The 27807-nt window shown below is 29.5% G+C and overlaps 8 protein-coding genes and 5 pseudogenes across 13 annotated transcripts, besides 1 other annotated feature; 6 read left to right on the top strand and 7 right to left on the bottom strand.

Annotated features, from left to right (window-relative positions):
- Positions 1-27510: part of a mobile genetic element that runs on past the window's edge.
- Positions 234-554, top strand: TVAGG3_0684230 (uncharacterized protein; the record flags this gene model as incomplete). Its single annotated transcript, XM_001305924.1, has 1 exon — positions 234-554. One exon carries the CDS (start codon positions 234-236, stop codon positions 552-554), a length of 321 nt encoding a protein of 106 aa, XP_001305925.1.
- TVAGG3_0684220 lies at positions 947-3257 on the bottom strand (annotated as a pseudogene). Its single transcript has one exon. A coding segment is annotated over exon 1 (2311 nt).
- TVAGG3_0684210 (keratin-associated protein family) lies at positions 4262-4498 on the bottom strand (the record flags this gene model as incomplete). Its single annotated transcript, XM_001305925.1, has 1 exon — positions 4262-4498. One exon carries the CDS (start codon positions 4496-4498, stop codon positions 4262-4264), a length of 237 nt encoding a protein of 78 aa, XP_001305926.1.
- TVAGG3_0684200 lies at positions 5087-6202 on the bottom strand (annotated as a pseudogene). Its single transcript has one exon. A coding segment is annotated over exon 1 (1116 nt).
- TVAGG3_0684190 (uncharacterized protein) lies at positions 8132-8665 on the bottom strand (the record flags this gene model as incomplete). Its single annotated transcript, XM_051242790.1, has 1 exon — positions 8132-8665. One exon carries the CDS (start codon positions 8663-8665, stop codon positions 8132-8134), a length of 534 nt encoding a protein of 177 aa, XP_051089377.1.
- On the bottom strand, positions 8692-9031 carry TVAGG3_0684180 (uncharacterized protein; the record flags this gene model as incomplete). The annotated part of the gene is made up of 1 exon (XM_051242789.1): positions 8692-9031. A coding segment is annotated over one exon (340 nt), but the record flags the coding sequence as incomplete, so codon positions are not given.
- On the bottom strand, positions 10839-11561 carry TVAGG3_0684170 (uncharacterized protein; the record flags this gene model as incomplete). Its single annotated transcript, XM_051242788.1, has 1 exon — positions 10839-11561. A coding segment is annotated over one exon (723 nt), but the record flags the coding sequence as incomplete, so codon positions are not given.
- Positions 15528-17163, top strand: TVAGG3_0684160 (annotated as a pseudogene). The gene has a single exon. A coding segment is annotated over exon 1 (1636 nt).
- TVAGG3_0684150 (uncharacterized protein) lies at positions 18131-18725 on the top strand (the record flags this gene model as incomplete). The annotated part of the gene is made up of 1 exon (XM_051242787.1): positions 18131-18725. A coding segment is annotated over one exon (595 nt), but the record flags the coding sequence as incomplete, so codon positions are not given.
- On the top strand, positions 21091-21965 carry TVAGG3_0684140 (uncharacterized protein; the record flags this gene model as incomplete). Its single annotated transcript, XM_051242786.1, has 1 exon — positions 21091-21965. A coding segment is annotated over one exon (875 nt), but the record flags the coding sequence as incomplete, so codon positions are not given.
- Positions 22626-23015, top strand: TVAGG3_0684130 (annotated as a pseudogene). The gene has a single exon. A coding segment is annotated over exon 1 (390 nt).
- On the top strand, positions 23813-25823 carry TVAGG3_0684120 (uncharacterized protein; the record flags this gene model as incomplete). The annotated part of the gene is made up of 1 exon (XM_051242785.1): positions 23813-25823. A coding segment is annotated over one exon (2011 nt), but the record flags the coding sequence as incomplete, so codon positions are not given.
- Positions 26401-26720, bottom strand: TVAGG3_0684110 (annotated as a pseudogene). The gene has a single exon. A coding segment is annotated over exon 1 (320 nt).
- Positions 27511-27807: the final 297 nt, after the last annotated feature.

The following is a 27807-nucleotide window of genomic DNA, read 5'->3' as shown; positions in this document are numbered from 1 at the left end:
TTCGGGGCTCATGAATTTTAAACAAGGGGATAAAGTTTTGATTCATCTCGATTATGGAAAAACTGATAAATCAATGACAAAAAGAAGACGAAGATTTGACACAATAGCTGAATTTGTTAGATATATTAACGGCAATGCATTAGTTGAAGTTGACAATAAATTAATAGAAATTCCGATTTATTTTATTACTCCATTATATTTAAATAATATTTAATTTTTTTATTTCGTAAGAAATGAGTGACAACAAAGCAGCCAAGAGTCCTGATTCAATTAAGATTCAGAGTCCAGACAATGAATATAAAAAGAAACTAAACAGAATTAAATCAAAAATATGCTATTACAAAAAGAAGCCGCAATGTGGTGGGGCTGATGCCCATAAAACTAAAGGAACAGAGAATGATAAAGAGAGGAAAGAAATAATCGAAAAATTAGAAACTTACCGTTCAATCCTTAAACTGAGTGAAGCAAAAATAAAAGAATTTAATAGAATAAATAAATTGATTGGAAGAGATGAATTTAATAAAGATGAATTTTTAAACTCAATCCAAATTTAATTTTTATTCCTCTTCGACAACGTCTCTTCGAGACGCCGAACCCTTCTGGGTTCTTCTTTCCATCATTACTGCATAACCGCATCTTCTCGGTTTTCGTGGTTTGTTGTTTTTAATTCGTTCTTGCATCATTTTTATCATTTCCTCTCTTGTTATGATTCGTGGTAAATTTTGAGCTTGTGGGGTATTCATTTATATAAAAATAAAATTTTGTTATCAGTTATTTTATCGTAAATGGTTTTTAGGTTATTCAATAATTAATTATTTTTGAAGAACTGAACGTGTCACTACGTCACCATGTGTCACCTGGTTAATTAACTTCTCTTAAAAATGATGACAACATGACATTTTGACAACAGCATGGGTTGAATGCAAAAATAAATTCAAATCATACTTTATAAAGCTTCATTTACAGGTATTTCATCGTCAGTAAATGAATCGTCATTTTCGTTTGGTTCAACCTGTTTATATAATCCTTTCATTTCTTCTTTCAAAACATAACACCATGTTTGTTTACCGTCTATTCTTCTCTGTTTCCTATCACATTTATCCTTAATGCTCATTTGAAAGTTTTTGTCTTTCATGTCTGATGGTTTGCAGAATAGAGCATTTTTACACGTCATACCTGCACACAATTCATCATAATGTGTATTTATCCATACATCTAAAGGATTTGTTGATAATTCAATTAAATCTTGTTTGGCTTCAGTCATCGGTATGATTCGTACGTTAAATGATGAAAGGTCATATTGCATAAAATACGTCAGTAAATTATCATAAAATTCCTTTGTGCATGAATCCATTAAATTCTTGAAATAATCAAATTGACCCTTGAATTTACCATTAACCCTTAAAACTACGTATCTTCTGTCTCCAACTTCAATTTTGACAGGGTAGATGTTGTTAGTTACGAAAATGAAGTTTGCAACGTTCTGAGCAGTTCTTCTGGGTTGATTCTTTTCATTAATTCTTATTTGATTATCCGTAATAATTGATTTCAAAGCGTTGAAGTTTGCGAGTCTATCTTCACCTACATTCTTGAGTTCATTAAGTACAAGAAACATTTTATTCTCAACTACTAAATTGAAATTACCCGTTAGCTCACTTATTTCAGTAATGTTTTTGATTGAATAACCGGCGAGAAGTTCAGAAATAATGTCTGTAAATCTGTTTTTACCTGTTCCCTGAAGTCCTTTCAAAATAATTGCTGTTTCATTCTTGATTCCAGGATGTTGAATCATTGATGCAATCCAGCCGAGAAGGTATTTATACACTTCATCGTTATTATCACAAATGGCTTCTTTAATGAAATTCATAAACATCTCAATTTTTGAGTAATCTGGTTTTTCGAGAACGTTGTATTTATAACCCTGAAACGTTGAGAAAACATCTGGAGAATCAGATTTAAAGCAAACACCCTTAACGGTTAATGAGGATAATTGATTTAGTAGTACATCCCATGCTGTTATGGTTTTACCTTCTTCTTTAAATAATTTAATCATTTTAAGTGACTCTTTCATGTTTGATTGAAGAACGAATGATATTTGATTCATTTTGTCGTGGATGTTGTAATCTTTCTGAATGAAGTATTTGTTTCCACAATCTACAAAACGGATTACACGTGATAAATCCTCAATTACTTCAGAACTGTTTTTATACTGATGATTTTCAGCCTTGCGTCTAATATCTGTTATCAAAAGAGTCATCAAGTTTTATATCAAATGTTATTTTTGGCTTACGTAATAAAGGTAAAACATATTCATCATAATATTCCTTTTGATAAAGTTTTAGAATCTTCACCAAAACAAATGGAGAAGTCATTAAATGTGCATATCTACTACGTGCTTTTTCAAAATTACTTTTTGCATTTTCTGTTAAACTGCAGAAGTTATAAACGTTATCGTAGGCTTCATTAATTAAATGATTAGGTAACGAATTAATTGCTTGAAACAGTGTGAATAATGTAACTTCTTTTTCTAAATTCATGTTTCCACCGTCATTATGTACTTCAAAATCACTGATGCCATCAACTATGCTCTGGGCAAGTTTATCGTCAATGTTTACATCTTTGTTTTCATTCATGATAGTCTTTATTTCTTCGTTCTTTTGTTCAACTCTTACCTTAATATTCAAATCAGTTAATATATCGTTTACTGTTCTAGTTAATGTTGAGTCATAACTTCCACGAATGAATGAGTATGTATTGATTGGTTCTGTTGCATTCTTGCGAACTCTTGAATCAGCCATAACTACTAAAGAACGCTTTGAATCATCCATAGAAGTCATTATATCAATATCGTAATCATTGCAAGAATAGCATTTAATCATTCTGTTCGAAACTGCATAGAAGAAATTAGTGTTGCAATAAATGTGAAGACCTCCTGAAGCGGTTTTAACGATAACATCTTTATCCGAAAGTTTTGATAAAATATCTTTTCTAACTGTTTCTTTAAGTTCATCATTGTATGATTTATTGATATCAACATCTATAATCGTTAAATTCGAAATTTTATTTACTAATAAAGCCATACCAGTTTTCCTTCCTCTTCCTCCATCGTGTTTGAGGTAGTTATGTAAATCAATCTTGTTTTCACCAATTCTTTCGTTGAGGGTTTTAGTTTCTGCCACAACTAATTCCTCAGCTAATGAATCAATAACTTTTTCATCAGAAACGATATAGTTGCTGTTGTTGTTTGTTGCTGTCATTTATATAGGAATAAAAAAATAAAATAATTTTAAAACTAACTTTATTTTTGGACTGCATCGAATTTCCGGGCTAGTTGTCAAAATGTCATGTTGTCATCATTTTTAAAAGAAGTTAAATAACCCGGTGACATGGTGACGTAGTGACACGTTCAGTTCTTCAAAAATAATTAATTATTGAATAACCTAAAAACCATTAACGAAAACATTTATTTCCGGGCTAGTTGTCAAAATGTCATGTTGTCAGTAATTTTAAGAGAAGTTAATTAACCAGGTGACACATGGTGACGTAGTGACACCATCAGTTATTCAAAAATAATTAATTATTGAAGAACCTAAAAACCATTAACGATTAAATATATTTTTGGTGTAAATTTTATTAAGTTCATCTTTAGTTAATTTGAATGGATTCGCTAATGTTCCACCTTGAGCCACAACACTTGCCCCGGCTAATTGTGAAGAACCTGGGATAAGTACTCCATGAAATGATTTCATTGGTATCATTAATTTAGAAATAGTTGGCTTAATTAATTTTGTCATTTATGATAAAAATAAAATTGCATAATTTAAATTTTTTTCTTTCTCATTTTCTCATTTTCCCATTTTCTCATTTTCTCATTTTTTCTCTTTTTCATCCTGTTTTGGTTTCAGCAACTTTTCAAGTTGTTGTCTTGTCAGTAACTTTAATTTTAACTTTGGATCAAATATTGGGTTTCCATCTTTATCTCTTCCAATAACACCATATGGTAAAATCTTCATTTATACTAAAATAAAAATTTAAATTATGCCGTTCTAAAGTTTGTGAAACAAACATTGAGCGTTCATTGAACGCGAAACCATGCATAAACTGTCATATAAGGTGGCATGTAATCTTCACCCGAACCTGTTGGATTTGTTGTGAAAGTATGGACATGATTTCCTCCTGGTTCAGTTGGTCGAAAAGTCTTTTTTATTGAATCGTTATAAGCTGGAGATAAAACATCATGGCCAGTTTCATAGTCTGAGTTTTATAATGGGTGGTCTCTTAATGAGTGTATATGGTCGCCAGAAAAGTTTGTAGTTCCTGTATGCTTATGCGGCGGAAGGTTTGCTTCTTTAATTTTCTTTGAACCACCGGTTTGTTTTGAACTATTAGCACAGTAGAGGAAACGATCGGTTATTTGTTGCCATGTACCGAAACCGAATACATCAGCTGGATTTGTTGAATTCATTGATGTATATATTGAACCAATGGGGTAAATCATCTCAAGAATTGTATTTAATCCATTATGAATATTGTATTATATAATATTGAATTTGGGTGAGTATTTAAAACTGGTCTTGTTATCAATATTAACGTATTATTTTTGAAAATTGCTTTTCTAACATCTTGAAATTTTGTGATTTCAGACCAGTTTCTTCCATCATTACTGATATTTACTAAATCACCACATCCAAAAGCAATGAAATACCCATCAATATAAAATAAATTAGTAAATCTATAATTTCGAGTAAATTTTGGAGTGAATGAATAAACCAATTCCCAATTTGATAAATCCTGTGATAAATAAATATGTCTGTTATAACTTACAGGATATGAATAGACCATTCCACCTGAAACGAGTACATAAACATTTGATCCATAACATAAAGCTTCAATGTCTCCATCAGCTTGAAAAATTTGTTCAAATTGACCTTGTGTTATTGAAGATGATCTATAAATTTTATCATTTTGTAGGATAAAATACATGTTGTTAATGTAATACCACTTACTTGTATAATCAATTTTCAATCTGATGACATCATACTAAACATATAATAATTTATCCCATCCTCACTAATGAAAATTTGATTGACTTCATAAATTAGTACCCATTTATTATTAACGCATCTAATAGGATTATTTGGATATTTAAATTTAGCATCTTGATTTAAATTACATTTGAACCATTGGATACAATCGAATGAATAACAAGGGCAAAAATCATCTCCAACCGTTATCATTCCCATAAATTTACCGTTATTATATTCAACATATAAAATTCTTGGATTAATGATTGGCTTTCGTGTATCGGGATTCCAAACAGATGGAGTAAATGATTCATAGTTTTTAAAATCATTTGTTTTTAAATAATAAAGTACTCCTGCTGTATAAAATAAATACGTGGTCACTCCATCGAAACATATCCATTCAAAAGAATCTATATCAAAGGTTTTATCTGATGATTTCATAAAATTTAAAAATGGTGGAGTAAAATAGACCTCTGATTGCTTTATTTCTTCATTAACAAATGATATATCAGCTTTCTTTGCTAACTCAGTATTAATGAATGAAATAACTTTTTCCTTATCTGCTTTCTTCATTAACTCATTGTTAACATATGTTTTATCGCTTTAAGGTCTAAACATCCTGAAACCCATTCTGTATCAGCTTTAACTTTAAAAGTCTCCAATGTCCATTCATGATACCATTCAACCTTTTCTTTAATTTCATTATCTTTATCATCAACATAAACCAAAATTGCCTTCTTATTTAATTCAGTATTAACGTATTCCTTATCCACCTTCTTCATTAACTCACTATCCACATATTCCTTATCCACCTTCTTCATTATGTCATTTAGGAAACCTTCTATGAATTCCTCATTTAAATTAAATCTTCCAATCTTCAAAACTTTAGGAAATGCATTTAATGCGTAATATCTCTGTTCTTCTGGTGGAATTGATGTTATATCATCCGTTATTCCTTTAATTTTTGAATTCATAAATAAAATTTCTTTTATATTTGATATCACTGCACCACCTTTGCAAACGAATTCGAAATGGTCATTTTTCAATACTATCTCCAAATCTCCATATTTCAACCTTTGCGTTTGTTCTGCCGTCTTTGAATTATATGCATATGTGGCGTATGTAATGGTCTGAAGGACCTGGGCGCTTTGCGCCTTAAGTTGCTGTTGTTTAATCATTTATTACGATTTAAAAATAAATATTTAATCCGTTATCTCATCAGCTATTTTCTCTATTTGAAATTGCCATAATATTTCATTCATAAATTCTAAATCACAATCAAATAGGTCAGTTATTCTAAATTTAATATTTGATAAATCTTTTGAATGAAGAATAAATGAATTCCCGGATAATTGAAACGGATATGATAAAGAAAATGTGTTTAAGTTGATGGATAAAATGTTTTGTATTGATGGGTAAGAGTTAGGGTCTAATGTTTGATGTGAAAATCTCATTGGGGTATTAACTTTATCACATTTGATTAAAATGAAATTGGAACCAGTGTCAGAATACAAAACATCCCCAACATCTTTTTCAAAATTTAATATCCCCAACAATGAACGAAGATGAGGAGTACAAAATTTAATTTTCAGCGGAAATTTAATAAGGTTATTTATTTCATCAAGTTCAAAAAGTTTATCAGGTTTTGATTTAAAATTTTCTTCATACCATACGATAAATGATTCATTTAAATAACTTAAAATCATGTTAATATCCCATTTCGCTATCACATTATTTATATACATATCATACGTTTTTTCAAGGTCATCTTTAATAAATGATATATAATCTGAAGGGTCTAAAAGAATGGGATTAAATTTACCACTCACAGAAACGAGAGTAACATTATAAATTCCGCTAACTGTTAAATTTAATTCACAGTTATTATTCGAAATAATATTGATAATTGACATTTTTTATTACGATTAAAAATATGGTAAAGCGTTATTTTCCAGTGATAAATAAAACTAGAATAAGATTACCTCAAGAATTCATAAATTCAACGAATAAGAAATTCATTCATGTTATAAATTTTAGTGTTTTCAGAAAATATGAGTCAGTGTCATATTCATCAACAGGTTATATTTCACTTCATTCAAATTTAGTTCAATCAAACCCATATAATGACCATTTCATAAGATTTTCAGATGGTATTAAAAATGTAATTGATAGATTAAAATATGAACAGATTGACAATATCGAATTTTTGGAATTTTGGTTTAAATATCCCGATGGAAAAAAGATTGAAGTTAAAGATAAAGCTGATACTATAACAAAAACAATTACAATGACCGATCCGGATAGTGGGGAACAAAAAGAAATAAAACAAACGATAGAAACTGGTGAAAGGTCAATTATTATTGATTATGATTCAAAGGATTATTATTCGATAATGTTAATGCTTGAATATTAAATAGCCTTAACAAAGAATTTTTCAAGTGATATTTTATATTCATCAACTATTTTATTATAAATATCATTATATGTTAAATGAAGTTCAGTTGTTGTTCCGTTCTTTGATATCTTAATTGTGCTAATATCCTTTATAGGATTTATTTTTGCAACTGTTCCGCAGCATGAAACCTCATCATCTATGAAAAATTGAATCTTAACGTCTGAATCTTGAACATCACAAAGAATGGCGATAATGTGAATTAATGATTCATAAGGTAAAATAATTAAACCGGATTGATCAATTAAATTTATTATTGAATCATAATTATTAATTATTATATCACGGTAAATTTTCATTAATTCAGAATTAATGTCTATTTTATATGGGTTCTCGATGTTTGATGAAAGAGGGGGGTATGTTGGATAAGTGGGAATTTCAACAGGTTCTTTACCGGGTTCAGATAAAATGATTGGGTCTCCATCTTCTTTATTTTGCTCCTCCTCCTTTTTCGGTAAGTCACGAGTTAATAAATTTGGTTGAGTTGCTGACCTTGTTAATTCAGGGCTAACATTAACTTTAACATTTTGAATAATTCGTGATTTATCATCATTTACGTTATAACCAACCGTAATCTCTGCTTTTGCGTTAGTGTTCTTTTGACTAGTGAAACGTCTTCTCATTTATAATCGAATAAAAAAATATATTTAAACTTTTATTTTGCTGGAAGTTTTGAATCTATTATTCCCTGTATTTGTTCTTGAAGTTGATTTTTAGCTGTTTCATTGTAATTAATAGACCTAATATATTCATTAATTGCATTCTTATAATCATCTGATTTCTCAAATTTTCTTTTATCTGATTCCTTAACTAAATCATAAGTTAAACCTCGTTGCTGATATAATGGTTTCTTAATTAAATCTTTGAATGCTTGAGATAAAGCACCTGATGCAATTCTTGCTACTATAATTGGTTGGAATTGATGTTTAAGTTCATCTTTAACATTTGCGAAAACTGGATCGAATAAAGCAACTTTAAAGAATTTCTTAGCTGAAATTTCAGGTCTAATATTTGCATATTGACCATCAAACTGGTTAGAATATCGTGGTAATCCATCCGGTCCCTCTTCAATAGCATTTAATTCTTCATTGAAATAAGAATATGGATTATAACGGTATGAATTAATTGGACCATTTTCACCTTCTCCAATGTATTGTTTAACAGCTTTTCCATTTTCATCAAATTGCATAGGATAACGTTCATTATATGCTTTACGTTTAGGATAATCAGTTATAGTTAATTTATAACCATTTATGACTTTAATATTACCTTGACCATCAGTAACGAAAACTTCATTTATACCATCAGGTTTTCCATTTGGACCCGTAATGTCTGCTTCGTGTGCTTCCCAATTTGGACCTTGACGTTTGGCATATGCTTGAGCTTCTGGTAATGTTAAAACGTTTCTCATTTGTTTAACATCTTTTTGAAGACCAGCAACAATATGAACTAATTCTTTCATTCCATCAGGAACTTTCATAGTTCTATTATATGCACCCTTTTTGTTTGTTCCTTGTTTTAATGGAACCTGTAGAAGATTTGCTATTTCTGTCATGTTTAATTATAAATAAAAAATAAAAATTAATTATAAAAAGTTAATCAAATTTAACACTCCTTTATTTAAATCAACTATTATTTTTCCATGTTCACCTAATTGCTGATATTGTGTGTAAAGTTCATTAATGCTCATTGGTAAATTCACTTGATAAAGCATAACGTTCAACTGTTGACGACTAAACCCACTGAAAATGAAAAGGGTTGATAGATTTGATTTAATGTTTGTGCTTAATGCTTTGAAGTATTGAACAGCCATAAAGAATGAACACTGAATGTGTCGACATTGAGTTAATAACTGATTAAAATATGATTTCTCATTTGTTATTAGTTTTGATTTCACTGCATCATCTAGAAAAATGAGTGAATGCAAAAATTCTCTATCAAAATTTGAAATAGAAAGTGTTTCAAATAATTCATCCCGTTGTTTATCAATAATTTTATCCTCTAATCCTTGCTTCTTGATTGTATTATATAATTCTTTATACATTAAAAAGTTTTTTAAATAATCTTCTGCTTCTTCTTGTGATAAATAAATAATTGGAATTTTGATTAAATGCTTTAAAGATTCAAATGTATCATCTGAAGGTGAACCTGAACGGTTGATATAAATTAACACATGTGAATAGGGGGAAGTGTTAGCAATAATGATAATTTGTTTTAATATCGTTAATGTTTTACCTTTATTTTGTTTACCAATTGCTGCAGTGATTGAATTTAAGTAACATTCAGAATATGGAATTTTCATTAATTTTTCCTTAGATAGAGCATTTCTATTATCACTCAATGCTTCATTAATCATATCATCTAGTATGTATTATATACTCCTGCTAATTCTTCATAAGGAGTGATGAATTTAAATCCATTTAATCAAAAATAAATTTATAATTTTAAACATTTCTATTCATCAATATTTCATCATATGAACTTCTATACTGTGGTGGTGTACCTGTTGGATGATATTTCAAACCTTCATCCGGTGTCCATGTCCAATATGTAGTCCTAGTAAACCAAACCTGAGGAGGATTTGTCACCTTTGAACAGTAAGTGTCATTTTCACCCTGAATGATTGGATAAGCTTTCACTTGTACTGTAACTTGTGAGTTGAAAGTTTCTAATCCATCAAAGAATATACCCGCTCCATCACGTTGAACTGGAATAGTGCATAAGAATGAAGTTGGTCTTTCCATGTTCTAGCTAATGGCGTGCCATCATCTGCATTCAGTGGTCTAGTTAATGAGTCCTCGTATTCTTCTGTGCATTCATTCACTCCATCTAAATCAGAAGCTTGAAGCATACGTGTAAAGAATATGTCGCCCACTGTGGTCATCGCTTGATCGGGGAAGTTTCTGGAATCTATAGTGACCTGAAGACCTCCAAGCATTGGATTTTCTAAAACTGTTCTTTGCATTGCATTCTTCGGAAATGCTAACACAACATCTGTAACATTATGAAGAGCGTATGAGAAATCTGAGCTAATACCTTCAGGAGTGATGCAACCTCCATTAGTGAACGAACGTCAATATGTTGAGCTGGAATCATGAATGGATCTTCCTTACTGAATAAACGTGGTAATTGCTTTAACTGATTCTTCAATTAAACCGTATCCTGGTGTAATGCATTTATCCTCTAAAACTTCCATCTTTGTGCATGAAATATATAACGTCATCAACTGTTGCGTCAGCAGATGTAGCGGCTAAGCTTGTAATTAATTTGGCAGGAAGTCCGATTTGTTGGAATTTGCGATCATATTTATAAACATGATTCATAATCTTTTCATAATTTTCATCAGTTATCTTTTCATAAACGTAATTTTGTAAATCAGCAACTCTTAACGGGTCAACCTGACAAAATACTAAAGTATCCCTGAAAACATAATATTTAAGAATGATATCACCAAATGATTTAGGATAATCATCGAACGCCTGAAATGCTAACAAATCATTTACCGGAATAATCATATCAAAAGTGACATCAACTTCTTCATTTGCTTTCTTGAAAACTTCTGAAGGGTCAATATATTTACCACATACTGAGTTATCATATTTTTGAACATTATTATATAACGAATGAACAAACTTTTTAACTTTCCTTTCTGATTTTGGTTTATATGTTGCAAATGCGAAAGATTCACGGGCGCAATCCATCTGAAGATAACCGGCATCACCTCTTTCGGTTTCCACTTCTAATTGTTTAAAGCTTTGATTTGATGATTTGTAACCAACGAATAAACACATGCATTTAAAAGCGGCATCACATGTGAAAGCTTTATTTGAAACTAACGTAGCTTTAACTTTGCGTTTAATATATGTGTCACCTAATTGGTTCACATCATGAGCCGGATTTGTAATTCTTAAATGAGTTTGTTTATCATCAAAATATGGAGCATCAGAGTCATAGCATGAACTTTCAAGTTCTCTATAATATCTTCTACCGTCATTCTTTGCGAATATTTCATTTATCTTTTCGAATGAATGAAACACATTTCCATTAATCGGTTTAGTGTTTGGCACCAAATAGTTAGTCGTCATTTATTAATAAATAAAAAATCAAAATTAAAAGATGAAAATGAATTTTTAATTTTAATGAAATAATCAACTATGGATGCAGGTATATTTAAGAAACTGTGGAATAGAGTAAAAAGAGGAGCGAGTAAAGTTTGGGAAACATTGAAGAAGGGGGCAAATTGGATATTTAAGAATAAAGAAGCAATTAGTGACGTTGCTGAATCAATAACACCAAAAGCTGCCCCAATAAGAGAAGTTTTAAATAAAGGAGAAAAAGTTTATCAAAGACTACAACCAATACTAAGATAAAAATAATATTTATTTATTTTTCCACTATCTACCTCCTATTTTATTAAGTATTCCTTCAGCTATTCCACCAACTGCGTTACCTGCTTGTGCTCCCATCGCCGGATTACCTGCTTTAGTACCTAATACTCCACCTATGATAGTTCTTGCCGTTTTCGCTACTGGTGCCAAAAAGTTTGCAATGGGTTTAATAATCTTTTTATAAACCCAACCCACAGCTTTCTTAATTCCATCCCATAATTTTTTAAAGAATCCTACCGCCATTTCTGATTTAATATTAATTAAAAAATATATTTCATCACTTATATTCTAATTTTTATTTAATGATAAATGAAACCGATTTTAAAAATAAATGAAACAGAGGAGGAAGAAATAAATGAAAGTGAAAATGTTCAACAAAAAATAAACGTTGTTAAACCCATCACTGAAACAAAAATTTTTTCATCTGTTGAAGAATTTAATGACTATTATGCTAATAATAAAAAATTATTTGAAGAATTGACAACATGTAAATTGAATAAAATGTTTAAAGTTGATGGATTCAAAATTTCAAAAATAAAAGGAGTAGTTAGTTTGAAATCTATTCCTCAATCAAGAATCACCTCATTAATGAAAATAGATGATTTAACAAAAAGAATAGAAGAGATTGAAGAAAGAATAAATCAGATAATTGATTTCATAAATTCAAATAATCATTAGTTTCTTAAAGTTCAATGTTGAACTCATCAAATTCATCTTCATCATTACCATTACCTTTAGCGAGTTTATTTACTCTTTCAACTTTATCTTTTGATAGTCTATCGTTTAATTTTTTCTGAAGTTTTTCGTTACCAAGTTCTAAAATTTTACACGGATGATATTTAAACCCGTTAAATTCTTTTTCCTTAGTTTTAATCATTAATCTACAAAGAACTTTAGTGAGGTGGTTTTGTTGTTTAAACCATTTATCCTTAATATTTGTTATAAATTCAATATCCGGAATTAATTCCCAAATTTTTGAATTTTCGATTAATTTACCATCAAATGCAAAAGCAATAGGTTTAATATTAAACTTACCTTTATAAAATAAACTTTGTATGTAATCATCAAAATAAACGTCTACTTGTTTAACCTGGGTGAGAATTGGTGAAAGTTTATCCATTAATTGATTCACAGTCACGAATTTAGAGCTGTTCATTTCTTACGAATTAAAAAAATAAATTATTCAAAAATGTAAGACATGAATTTTTAAAGTTTATTTTTTAAAAATTTTTTTATTTTTTATTTCATTATGGTAGTGAATCTTTCATTCATGAAAATAATTATTTCTAATTTCTTTTATTCTCTCGTACATACTAGATTTGAAGAATTCAGAACATTTCCCATAATCTCCTAAATGTTTTCTTATCCCTAACGTGTGCCAGTTATTATATGAAACTGAATAAACTTTATCTTTATCTTTACACCTTAGTAGTAGGATATGATGGGTTTTGTGACTTTTTTTGTAAACGTAAGAATTCATACAATATCGAGCGATTTTGTATCATTTTTTTAACATATGAAGTAAAAAGTGTATGATTCTTACGGTTTTTATTCTTACGTTTTTGAATAAATCAAGATTTAAAAAATTTTCAAAATTGTAAGACATTTACACTCAGCCCATACATAATGAAATAAAAAATAAAATTTTTTTTTAAAAATAAACCATTAAAAAATTAAAGTTATTTTTAAAATAATTTATTTTTTTATTCTTACATAAATGACCCAACAAGTAAAACCAGATAAAATAGATTATCGAATTTTAGAGGATGGTGTTCCTGTTTATATTCAAAGATTTAAAGGGAAGCAATATTATAGAATTGTTAATCCTGAATACATAAAACATTTATTTAAAAAGGAAGACTGTGAATTATTAAACGTTAATGAATATGAAACCAATAAATCAAAATTGAAATATAAATATATTGGAAGTGATGAAAGATGCAAAGATAAAGATAAAGTTTATTCAGTTTCATATAATAACTGGCACACGTTAGGGATAAGAAAACATTTAGGAGATTATGGGAAATGTTCTGAATTCTTCAAATCTAGTATGTACGAGAGAATAAAAGAAATTAGAAATAATTATTTTCATGAATGAAAGATTCACTACCATAATGAAATAAAAAATAAAAAAATTTTTAAAAAATAAACTTTAAAAATTCATGTCTTACATTTTTGAATAATTTATTTTTTTAATTCGTAAGAAATGAACAGCAAATTCGTGACTGTGAATCAATTAATGGATAAACTTTCACCAATTCTCACCCAGGTTAAACAAGTAGACGTTTATTTTGATGATTACATACAAAGTTTATTTTATAAAGGTAAGTTTAATATTAAACCTATTGCTTTTGCATTTGATGGTAAATTAATCGAAAATTCAAAAATTTGGGAATTAATTCCGGATATTGAATTTATAACAAATATTAAGGATAAATGGTTTAAACAACAAAACCACCTCACTAAAGTTCTTTGTAGATTAATGATTAAAACTAAGGAAAAAGAATTTAACGGGTTTAAATATCATCCGTGTAAAATTTTAGAACTTGGTAACGAAAAACTTCAGAAAAAATTAAACGATAGACTATCAAAAGATAAAGTTGAAAGAGTAAATAAACTCGCTAAAGGTAATGGTAATGATGAAGATGAATTTGATGAGTTCAACATTGAACTTTAAGATATTATTTGAATTATTTGAATTTATGAAATCAATTATCTGATTTATTCTTTCTTCAATCTCTTCTATTCTTTTTGTTAAATCATCTATTTTCATTAATGAGGTGATTCTTGATTGAGGAATAGATTTCAAACTAACCACTCCTTTTATTTTTGAAATTTTGAATCCATCAACTTTAAACATTTTATTCAATTTACATGTTGTCAATTCTTCAAATAATTTTTTATTATTAGCATAATAGTCATTAAATTCTTCAACAGATGAAAAAATTTTTATTTTCAGTAATTGGTTTAACAACGTTTATTTTTTGTTGAACATTTTCACTTTCATTTATTTCTTCCTCCTCTGTTTCATTTATTTTTAAAATCGGTTTCATTTATCATTAAATAAAAATTAGAATATAAGTGATGAAATATATTTTTTAATTAATATTAAATCAGAAATGGCGGCAGGATTCTTTAAAAAATTATGGGATGGAATTAAGAAAGCTGCGGGTTGGGTTTATAAAAAGATTATTAAACCCATTGCAAACTTTTTGGCACCAGTAGCGAAAACGGCAGAACTATCATAGGTGGAGTATTAGGTACTAAAGCAGGTAATCCGGCGATGGGAGCACAAGCAGGTAACGCAGTTGGTGGAATAGCTGAAGGAATACTTAATAAAATAGGAGGTAGATAGTGGAAAAATAAATAAATATTATTTTTATCTTAGTATCGGTTGTAGTCTTTGATAAACTTTTTCTCCTTTATTTAAAACTTCTCTTATTGGGGCAGCTTTTGGTGTTATTGATTCAGCAACGTCACTAATTGCTTCTTTATTCTTAAATATCCAATTTGCCCCCTTCTTCAATGTTTCCCAAACTTTACTCGCTCCTCTTTTTACTCTATCCACAGTTTCTTAAATATACCTGCAGCCATAGTTGATTATTTCATTAAAATTAAAAATTCATTTTCATCTTTTAATTTTGATTTTTTATTTATTAATAAATGACGACTAACTATTTGGTGCCAAACACTAAACCGATTAATGGAAATGTGTTTCATTCATTCGAAAAGATAAATGAAATATTCGCAAAGAATGACGGTAGAAGATATTATAGAGAACTTGAAAGTTCATGCTATGACTCTGATGCTCCATATTTTGATGATAAACAAACTCATTTAAGAATTACAAATCCGGCTCATGATGTGAACCAATTAGGTGACACATATATTAAACGCAAAGTTAAAGCAACTCTAGTTTCAAATAAAGCTTTCACATGTGATGCCGCTTTTAAATGCATGCGTTTATTCGTTGGTTACAAATCATCAAATCAAAGCTTTAAACAATTAGAAGTAGAAACCGAAAGAGGTGATGCCGGTTATCTTCAGATGGATTGCGCCCGTGAATCTTTCGCATTTGCAACATATAAACCAAAATCAGAAAGGAAAGTTAAAAAGTTTGTTCATTCGTTATATAATAATGTTCAAAAATATGATAACTCAGTATGTGGTAAATATATTGACCCTTCAGAAGTTTTCAAGAAAGCAAATGAAGAAGTTGATGTCACTTTTGATATGATTATTCCGGTAAATGATTTGTTAGCATTTCAGGCGTTCGATGATTATCCTAAATCATTTGGTGATATCATTCTTAAATATTATGTTTTCAGGGATACTTTAGTATTTTGTCAGGTTGACCCGTTAAGAGTTGCTGATTTACAAAATTACGTTTATGAAAAGATAACTGATGAAAATTATGAAAAGATTATGAATCATGTTTATAAATATGATCGCAAATTCCAACAAATCGGACTTCCTGCCAAATTAATTACAAGCTTAGCCGCTACATCTGCTGACGCAACAGTTGATGACGTTATTATTTCATGCACAAAGATGGAAGTTTTAGAGGATAAATGCATTACACCAGGATACGGTTTAATTGAAGAATCAGTTAAAGCAATACCACGTTTATTCAGTAAGGAAGATCCATTCATGATTCCAGCTCAACATATTGACGTTCGTTCACTAAATGGAGGTTGCATCACTCCTGAAGGTATTAGCTCAGATTTCTCATACGCTCTTCATAATGTTACAGATGTTGTGTTAGCATTTCCGAAGAAAATGCAAAGAACAGTTTTAGAAAATCCAATGCTTCGAGGTCTTCAGGTCACTATAGATTCCAGAAACTTCCCCGATCAAGCGATGACCACAGTGGGACATATTCTTTACACGTATGCTTCAAGCTTCTGATTTAGATGGAGTGAATGAATGCACAGAAGAATACGAGGACTCATTAACTAGACCACTGAATGCAGATGATGGCACGCCATTAGCTAGAACATGGAAAGACCAAACTTCATTCTTATGCACTATTCCAGTTCAACGTGATGGAGCGGGTATATTCTTTGATGGATTAGAAACTTTCAACTCACAAGTTACAGTACAAGTGAAAGCTTATCCAATCATTCAGGGTGAAAATGACACTTACTGTTCAAAGGTGACAAATCCTCCTCAGGTTTGGTTTACTAGGACTACATATTGGACATGGACACCGGATGAAGGTTTGAAATATCATCCAACAGGTACACCACCACAGTATAGAAGTTCATATGATGAAATATTGATGAATAGAAATGTTTAAAATTATAAATTTATTTTTGATTAAATGGATTTAAATTCATACACTCCTTATGAAGAATTAGCAGGAGTATATAATACATACATAGATGATATGATTAATGAAGCATTGAGTGATAATAGAAATGCTCTATCTAAGGAAAAATTAATGAAAATTCCATATTCTGAATGTTACTTAAATTCAATCACTGCAGCAATTGGTAAACAAAATAAAGGTAAAACATTAACGATATTAAAACAAATTATCATTATTGCTAACACTTCCCCCTATTCACATGTGTTAATTTATATCAACCGTTCAGGTTCACCTTCAGATGATACATTTGAATCTTTAAAGCATTTAATCAAAATTCCAATTATTTATTTATCACAAGAAGAAGCAGAAGATTATTTAAAAAACTTTTTAATGTATAAAGAATTATATAATACAATCAAGAAGCAAGGATTAGAGGATAAAATTATTGATAAACAACGGGATGAATTATTTGAAACACTTTCTATTTCAAATTTTGATAGAGAATTTTTGCATTCACTCATTTTTCTAGATGATGCAGTGAAATCAAAACTAATAACAAATGAGAAATCATATTTTAATCAGTTATTAACTCAATGTCGACACATTCAGTGTTCATTCTTCATGGCTGTTCAATACTTCAAAGCATTAAGCACAAACATTAAATCAAATCTATTAACCCTTTTCATTTTCAGTGGGTTTAGTCGTCAACAGTTGAACGTTATGCTTTATCAAGTGAATTTACCAATGAGCATTAATGAACTTTACACACAATATCAGCAATTAGGTGAACATGGAAAAATAATAGTTGATTTAAATAAAGGAGGTGTTAAATTTGATTAACTTTTTATAATTAATTTTTATTTTTTATTTATAATTAAACATGACAGAAATAGCAAATCTTCTACAGGTTCCATTAAAACAAGGAACAAACAAAAAGGGTGCATATAATAGAACTATGAAAGTTCCTGATGGAATGAAAGAATTAGTTCATATTGTTGCTGGTCTTCAAAAAGATGTTAAACAAATGAGAAACGTTTTAACATTACCAGAAGCTCAAGCATATGCCAAACGTCAAGGTCCAAATTGGGAAGCACACGAAGCAGACATTACGGGTCCAAATGGAAAACCTGATGGTATAAATGAAGTTTTCATTACTGATGGTCAAGGTAATATTAAAGTCATAAATGGTTATAAATTAACTATAACTGATTATCCTAAACGTAAAGCATATAATGAACGTTATCCTATGCAATTTGATGAAAATGGAAAAGCTGTTAAACAATACATTGGAGAAGGTGAAAATGGGCCAATTAATTCATACCGTTATAATCCATATTCTTATTTCAATGAAGAATTAAATGCTATTGAAGAGGGACCGGATGGATTACCACGATATTCTAACCAGTTTGATGGTCAATATGCAAATATTAGACCTGAAATTTCAGCTAAGAAATTCTTTAAAGTTGCTTTATTCGATCCAGTTTTCGCAAATGTTAAAGATGAACTTAAACATCAATTCCAACCAATTATAGTAGCAAGAATTGCATCAGGTGCTTTATCTCAAGCATTCAAAGATTTAATTAAGAAACCATTATATCAGCAACGAGGTTTAACTTATGATTTAGTTAAGGAATCAGATAAAAGAAAATTTGAGAAATCAGATGATTATAAGAATGCAATTAATGAATATATTAGGTCTATTAATTACAATGAAACAGCTAAAAATCAACTTCAAGAACAAATACAGGGAATAATAGATTCAAAACTTCCAGCAAAATAAAAGTTTAAATATATTTTTTTATTCGATTATAAATGAGAAGACGTTTCACTAGTCAAAAGAACACTAACGCAAAAGCAGAGATTACGGTTGCTTATAACGTAAACGATGATAAATCACGAATTATTCAAAATGTTAAAGTTAATGTTAGCCCTGAATTAACAAGGTCAGCAACTCAACCAAATTTATTAACTCGTGACTTACCGAAAAAGGAGGAGGAGCAAAATAAAGAAGATGGAGACCCAATCATTTTATCTGAACCCGGTAAAGAACCTGTTGAAATTCCCACTTATCCAACATACCCCCGCCTCTTTCATCAAACATCGAGAACCCATATAAAATAGACATTAATTCTGAATTAATGAAAATTTACCGTGATATAATAATTAATAATTATGATTCAATAATAAATTTAATTGATCAATCCGGTTTAATTATTTTACCTTATGAATCATTAATTCACATTATCGCCATTCTTTGTGATGTTCAAGATTCAGACGTTAAGATTCAATTTTTCATAGATGATGAGGTTTCATGCTGCGGAACAGTTGCAAAAATAAATCCTATAAAGGATATTAGCACAATTAAGATATCAAAGAACGGAACAACAACTGAACTTCATTTAACATATAATGATATTTATAATAAAATAGTTGATGAATATAAAATATCACTTGAAAAATTCTTTGTTAAGGCTATTTAATATTCAAGCATTAACATTATCGAATAATAATCCTTTGAATCATAATCAATAATAATTGACCTTTCACCAGTTTCTATCGTTTGTTTTATTTCTTTTTGTTCCCCACTATCCGGATCGGTCATTGTAATTGTTTTTGTTATAGTATCAGCTTTATCTTTAACTTCAATCTTTTTTCCATCGGGATATTTAAACCAAAATTCCAAAAATTCGATATTGTCAATCTGTTCATATTTTAATCTATCAATTACATTTTTAATACCATCTGAAAATCTTATGAAATGGTCATTATATGGGTTTGATTGAACTAAATTTGAATGAAGTGAAATATAACATGTTGATGAATATGACACTGACTCATATTTTCTGAAAACACTAAAATTTATAACATGAATGAATTTCTTATTCGTTGAATTTATGAATTCTTGAGGTAATCTTATTCTAGTTTTATTTATCACTGGAAAATAACGCTTTACCATATTTTTAATCGTAATAAAAAATGTCAATTATCAATATTATTTCGAATAATAACTGTGAATTAAATTTAACAGTTAGCGGAATTTATAATGTTACTCTCGTTTCTGTGAGTGGTAAATTTAATCCCATTCTTTTAGACCCTTCAGATTATATATCATTTATTAAAGATGACCTTGAAAAAACGTATGATATGTATATAAATAATGTGATAGCGAAATGGGATATTAACATGATTTTAAGTTATTTAAATGAATCATTTATCGTATGGTATAAAGAAAATTTTAAATCAAAACCTGATAAACTTTTTGAACTTGATGAAATAAATAACCTTATTAAATTTCCGCTGAAAATTAAATTTTGTACTCCTCATCTTCGTTCATTGTTGGGGATATTAAATTTTGAAAAAGATGTTGGGGATGTTTTGTATTCTGACACTGGTTCCAATTTCATTTTAATCAAATGTGATAAAGTTAATACCCCAATGAGATTTTCACATCAAACATTAGACCCTAACTCTTACCCATCAATACAAAACATTTTATCCATCAACTTAAACACATTTTCTTTATCATATCCGTTTCAATTATCCGGGAATTCATTTATTCTTCATTCAAAAGATTTATCAAATATTAAATTTAGAATAACTGACCTATTTGATTGTGATTTAGAATTTATGAATGAAATATTATGGCAATTTCAAATAGAGAAAATAGCTGATGAGATAACGGATTAAATATTTATTTTTAAATCGTAATAAATGATTAAACAACAGCAACTTAAGGCGCAAAGCGCCCAGGTCCTTCAGACCATTACATACGCCACATATGCATATAATTCAAAGACGGCAGAACAAACGCAAAGGTTGAAATATGGAGATTTGGAGATAGTATTGAAAAATGAACATTTCGAATTCGTTTGCAAGGGTGGTGCAGTGATATCAAATATAAAAGAAATTTTATTTATGAATTCAAAAATTAAAGGTATAACGGATGATATAACATCAATTCCACCAGAAGAACAGAGATATTACGCATTAAATGCATTTCCTAAAGTTTTGAAGATTGGAAGATTTAATTTAAATGAGGAATTCATAGAAGGTTTCCTAAATGACATAATGAAGAAGGTGGATAAGGAATATGTTAACAATGAGTTAATGAAGAAGGTGGATAAGGAATACGTTAATACTGAATTAAATAAGAAAGCAAATTTGGTTTATGTTGATGAAAAAGATAATGAAATTAAAGAAAAGGTTGAATGGTATCATGAATGGACATTGGAGACTTTTAAAGTTAAAGCTGATACAGAATGGGTTTCAGGATGTTTAGACCTTAAAGCGGATAAAACATATGTTAACAATGAGTTAATGAAGAAAGCAGATAAGGAAAAAGTTATTTCATTCATTAATACTGAGTTAGCAAAGAAAGCTGATATATCATTTGTTAATGAAGAAATAAAGCAATCAGAGGTCTATTTTACTCCACCATTTTTAAATTTTATGAAATCATCAGATAAAACCTTTGATATAGATTCTTTTGAATGGATATGTTTCGATGGAGTGACCACGTATTTATTTTATACAGCAGGAGTACTTTATTATTTAAAAACAAATGATTTTAAAAACTATGAATCATTTACTCCATCTGTTTGGAATCCCGATACACGAAAGCCAATCATTAATCCAAGAATTTTATATGTTGAATATAATAACGGTAAATTTATGGGAATGATAACGGTTGGAGATGATTTTTGCCCTTGTTATTCATTCGATTGTATCCAATGGTTCAAATGTAATTTAAATCAAGATGCTAAATTTAAATATCCAAATAATCCTATTAGATGCGTTAATAATAAATGGGTACTAATTTATGAAGTCAATCAAATTTTCATTAGTGAGGATGGGATAAATTATTATATGTTTAGTATGATGTCATCAGATTTGAAAATTGATTATACAAGTAAGTGGTATTACATTAACAACATGTATTTTATCCTACAAAATGATAAAATTTATAGATCATCTTCAATAACACAAGGTCAATTTGAACAAATTTTTCAAGCTGATGGAGACATTGAAGCTTTATGTTATGGATCAAATGTTTATGTACTCGTTTCAGGTGGAATGGTCTATTCATATCCTGTAAGTTATAACAGACATATTTATTTATCACAGGATTTATCAAATTGGGAATTGGTTTATTCATTCACTCCAAAATTTACTCGAAATTATAGATTTACTAATTTATTTTATATTGATGGGTATTTCATTGCTTTTGGATGTGGTGATTTAGTAAATATCAGTAATGATGGAAGAAACTGGTCTGAAATCACAAAATTTCAAGATGTTAGAAAAGCAATTTTCAAAAATAATACGTTAATATTGATAACAAGACCAGTTTTAAATACTCACCCAAATTCAATATTATATAATACAATATTCATAATGGATTAAATACAATTCTTGAGATGATTTACCCCATTGGTTCAATATATACATCAATGAATTCAACAAATCCAGCTGATGTATTCGGTTTCGGTACATGGCAACAAATAACCGATCGTTTCCTCTACTGTGCTAATAGTTCAAAACAAACCGGTGGTTCAAAGAAAATTAAAGAAGCAAACCTTCCGCCGCATAAGCATACAGGAACTACAAACTTTTCTGGCGACCATATACACTCATTAAGAGACCACCCATTATAAAACTCAGACTATGAAGCCGGTCATGATGTTTTATCTCCAGCTTATAACGATTCAACAAAAAAGACTTTTCGACCAACTGAACCAGGAGGAAATCATTCACACACTTTCACAACAAATCCAACAGGCTCGGGTGAAGATTACATGCCACCTTATATGACAGTTTATGCATGGTTTCGCGTTCAATGAACGCTCAATGTTTGTTTCACAAACTTTAGAACGGCATAATTTAAATTTTTATTTTAGTATAAATGAAGATTTTACCATATGGTGTTATTGGAAGAGATAAAGATGGAAACCCAATATTTGATCCAAAGTTAAAATTAAAGTTATTGAAACCAAAACAGAACGAAAAAGAGAAAAAATGAGAAAATGAGAAAATGGAAAAATGGGAAAATGAGAAAATGAGAAAGAAAAAAATTTAAATTATGCAATTTTATTTTTATCATAAATGACAAAATTAATTAAGCCAACTATTTCTAAATTAATGATACCAATGAAATCATTTCATGGAGTACTTATCCCAGGTTCTTCACAATTAGCCGGGGCAAGTGTTGTGGCTCAAGGTGGAACATTAGCGAATCCATTCAAATTAACTAAAGATGAACTTAATAAAATTTACACCAAAAATATATTTTATCGTTAATGGTTTTTAGGTTATTCAATAATTAATTATTTTTGAATAACTGATGGTGTCACTACGTCACCATGTATCACCTGGTTAATTAACTTCTTTTAAAAATGATGACAGCATGACATTTAGACAACAGTTCAGGAAATAAATTTTATCGTTTATGTTTACGTAAATGTTTTCATTAATGTTTTCATTAATTATGAACGTGTCACCACGTCACCATGTCACCGGGTTATTTAACTTCTTTTAAAAATGATGACAACATGACATTTTGACAACTAGCCCGGAAATTCGATGCAGACCAAAAATAAAGTTAGTTTTAAAATTATTTTATTTTTTTATTCCTATATAAATGACAGCAACAAACAACAACAGCAACTATATCGTTTCTGATGAAAAAGTTATTGATTCATTAGCTGAGGAATTAGTTGTGGCAGAAACTAAAACCCTCAACGAAAGAATTGGTGAAAACAAGATTGATTTACATAACTACCTCAAACACGATGGAGGAAGAGGAAGGAAAACTGGTGTGGCTTTATTAGTAAATAAAATATCAAATTTAACGATTATAGATGTTGATATCAATAAATCGTACAATGATGAACTTAAAGAAACAGTTAGAAAAGACATTCTATCAAAACTTTCGGATAAAGATGTTATCGTTAAAACCGCTTCAGGAGGTCTTCACATTTATTGCAACACTAATTTCTTCTATTCAGTTTCGAACAGAATGATTAAATGCTATTCCTGCAATGATTATGATATCGATATAATGACTTCTATGGATTATTCAAAGCGTTCTTTAGTAGTTATGGCTGATTCAAGAGTTCGCAAGAATGCAACAGAACCAATCAATACATACTCATTCATTCGTGGAAGTTATGATTCAACATTAACTAGAACAGTGAATGATATATTAAATGATTTGAATATTAAGGTAAGAGTTGAACAGAAGAACGAAGAAATAAAGACTATCATGAATGAAAACAAAGATGTAAACATTGACGATAAACTTGCCCAGAGCATAGTTGATGGCATCAGTGATTTTGAAGTACATAATGACGGTGGAAACATGAATTTAAAAAAAGAAGTTACATTATTCACACTGTTTCAAGCTATTAATTCGTTACCTAATCATTTAATTAATGAAGCATACGATAACGTTTATAACTTCTGCAATTTAACTGAAAATGCAAAAAGTAATTTTGAAAAAGCACGAAGTAGATATGCACATTTAATGACTTCTCCATTTGTTTTGGTGAAGATTCTAAAACTATACCAAAAGGAATATTATGATGAATACGTTTTGCCTTTATTACGTAAGCCAAAAATAACATTTGATATAAAACTTGATGACTCGTTTTTGATAACAGATATTAGACGCAAGGCTGAAAATCATCAGTATAAAAACAGTTCTGAAGTAATTGAGGATTTATCACGTGTAATCCGTTTTGTAGATTGTGGAAATAAATACTTCATTCAAAAGGACTATAATATCCACGACAAAATGAATCAAATATCATTCGTTCTTCAATCAAACATGAAAGAGTCACTTAAAATGATTAAATTATTTAAAGAAGAAGGTAAAACAATAACAGCATGGGACGTACTACTAAATCAATTATCCTCATTAACCGTTAAGGGTGTTTGCTTTAAATCTGATTCTCCAGATGTTTTCTCAACGTTTCAGGGTTATAAATACAACGTTCTCGAAAAACTAGATTACTCAAAAATTGAGATGTTTATGAATTTCATTAAAGAAGCCATTTGTGATAATAACGATGAAGTGTATAAATACCTTCTCGGCTGGATTGCATCAATGATTCAACATCCTGGAATCAAGAATGAAACAGCAATTATTTTGAAAGGACTTCAGGGAACAGGTAAAAACAGATTTACAGACATTATTTCTGAACTTCTCGCAGGTTATTCATGTAAAAACATTACTGAAATAAGTGAGCTAACGGGTAATTTCAACTCAGTAGTTGAAAATAAAATGTTTCTTGTACTTAATGAACTCAAGAATGTAGGTGAAGACAGACTCGCAAACTTCAACGCTTTGAAATCAATTATTACGGATAATCAAATAAGAATTAATGAAAAGAATCAACCCAGAAGAACTGCTCAGAACGTTGCAAACTTCATTTTCGTAACTAATAACGTTTACCCTGTCAAAATTGAAGTTGGAGACAGAAGATACGTAGTTTTAAGGGTTAATGGTAAATTCAAGGGTCAATTTGATTATTTCAAGAATTTGATGAATTCATGCACAAAGGAATTTTATGATAATTTACTGACGTATTTTATGCAATATGACCTTTCATCATTTAACGTACGAATCATACCGATGACTGAAGCCAAACAAGATTTAATAGAATTATCAACAAATCCTTTAGATGAATGGATAAATACACATTATGATGAATTGTGTGCAGGTATGACGTGTAAAAATGCTCTATTCTGCAAACCATCAGGCATGAAAGACAAAAACTTTCAAATGAGCATTAAGGATAAATGTGAAAGGAAACAGAGAAGAATAGATGGTAAACAAACATGGTGTTATGTTTTGAAAGAAGAAATGAAAGGATTATATAAACAGGTTGAACCAAACGATAATGACGATTCATTTACTGACGATGAAATACCTGTAAATGAAGCTTTATAAAGAATGATTGGAATTTATTTTTGCCTTCCATCTTTGCTGTTGTCAAAATGTCATGTTGTCAGTAATTTTAAGAGAAGTTAAATAACCTGGTGACATGGTGACGTGGTGACACCATCAGTTCTTCAAAAATAATTCATAAATGCCTTCCTCCTTTCGTACCTGTTGTCAAAATGTCATGTTGTCAGTAATTTTAAGAGAAGTTAATTAACCAGGTGACACATGGTGACGTGGTGACACCTTTGTCTCGAAGAGACGTTGTCGAAGAGGAATAAAAATTAAATTTGGATAGAGTTTAAAAATTCATCTTTATTAAATTCATCTCTTCCAATCAATTTATTTATTCTATTAAATTCTTTTATTTTTGCTTCACTCAGTTTAAGGATTGAACGGTAAGTTTCTAATTTTTCGATTATTTCTTTCCTCTCTTTATCGTTTTCAATTACTTTAGTTTTATGGGCATCAGCCCCGCCGCATTGCGGCTTCTTTTGTAATAGCATATTTTTGATTTAATTCTGTTTAGTTTCTTTTTATATTCATTGTCTGGACTCTGAATCTTAATTGAATCAGGACTCTTGGCTGCTTTGTTGTCACTCATTTCTTACGAAATAAAAAAATTAAATATTATTTAAATATAATGGAGTAATAAAATAAATCGGAATTTCTATTAATTTATTGTCAACTTCAACTAATGCATTGCCGTTAATATATCTAACAAATTCAGCTATTGTGTCAAATCTTCGTCTTCTTTTTGTCATTGATTTATCAGTTTTTCCATAATCGAGATGAATCAAAACTTTATCCCCTTGTTTAAAATTCATGAGCCCCGAATTAATTTGTTCACGTTTAACATCATTTAACCTTTCCATTTGCTTTCTAATATATTCCCATTCTTTTGAAATATCATTTTTCATTTCCACTGGTTTCATGTTTATAGTTCTATGCCATGTATTATTGTAATAATATACTAACTGCTGTATGATGGAGTCATGATTTCCATCCCAGTATATCTGACCGTTAACCCCTAACGCATCTCTAAGAGTTCTCATTACCGCATCAACTATTTTATTATGAAACGTATATGGAGAAGATGAGAAGTAAAAATTAATTTGTGGGAAATAATGAATCATAGCTGCCTGAAATCCTTTATCACCATCACCCCTTATATTATCTACTCTTTCATGATCTAGTAAGTATTGAATAGCTCTTCTTGTTTCCTGTTCTGTTTTCCCTTTCACCGGAATGCAATATAAATATCTAGTGTTAATGTTAATGGCAAATAAATAAGTAACGTTTCCTTTTGAATATTCTAAATGATCTATTTCGTATGAATATGGATATGGAGCAAATGAAGGGCGACTAAATTTTTCCTTGAACGGTTGAATTTTCGGGTCAGTTGGTTTATTTAATATCTTGAAATCCTTTTTAAAATCTTTTTGCTTCTTTAATGTTTGAAATGGATATAATAAAGTGAATGATGAAGGATTAACTGAAGGAGGAGGCGGTACTGTCGTTGGAGGTTTTGGTGTTGCAAGTGGTTTAATTTTATCTGCTTTGATTTTGGATGATGAAGTTTTAGTTGTTGATTTTCCTTTCATTAATTCTGGATGTATTCTATTCATTTGTTTTAAATATGCTGTATATAAAGGTTTGATATACTTTCCCGCTTCGAGTTTATGTTGAAG

The sequence above is a fragment of the Trichomonas vaginalis genome, chromosome III (genome assembly GCF_026262505.1).
Source record: "Trichomonas vaginalis G3 chromosome III, whole genome shotgun sequence".
Taxonomy (NCBI): domain Eukaryota; phylum Parabasalia; order Trichomonadida; family Trichomonadidae; genus Trichomonas; species Trichomonas vaginalis.
Note: the sequence above shows the minus strand (reverse complement) of the source record. Positions and strands in the feature narration are given on the sequence as shown.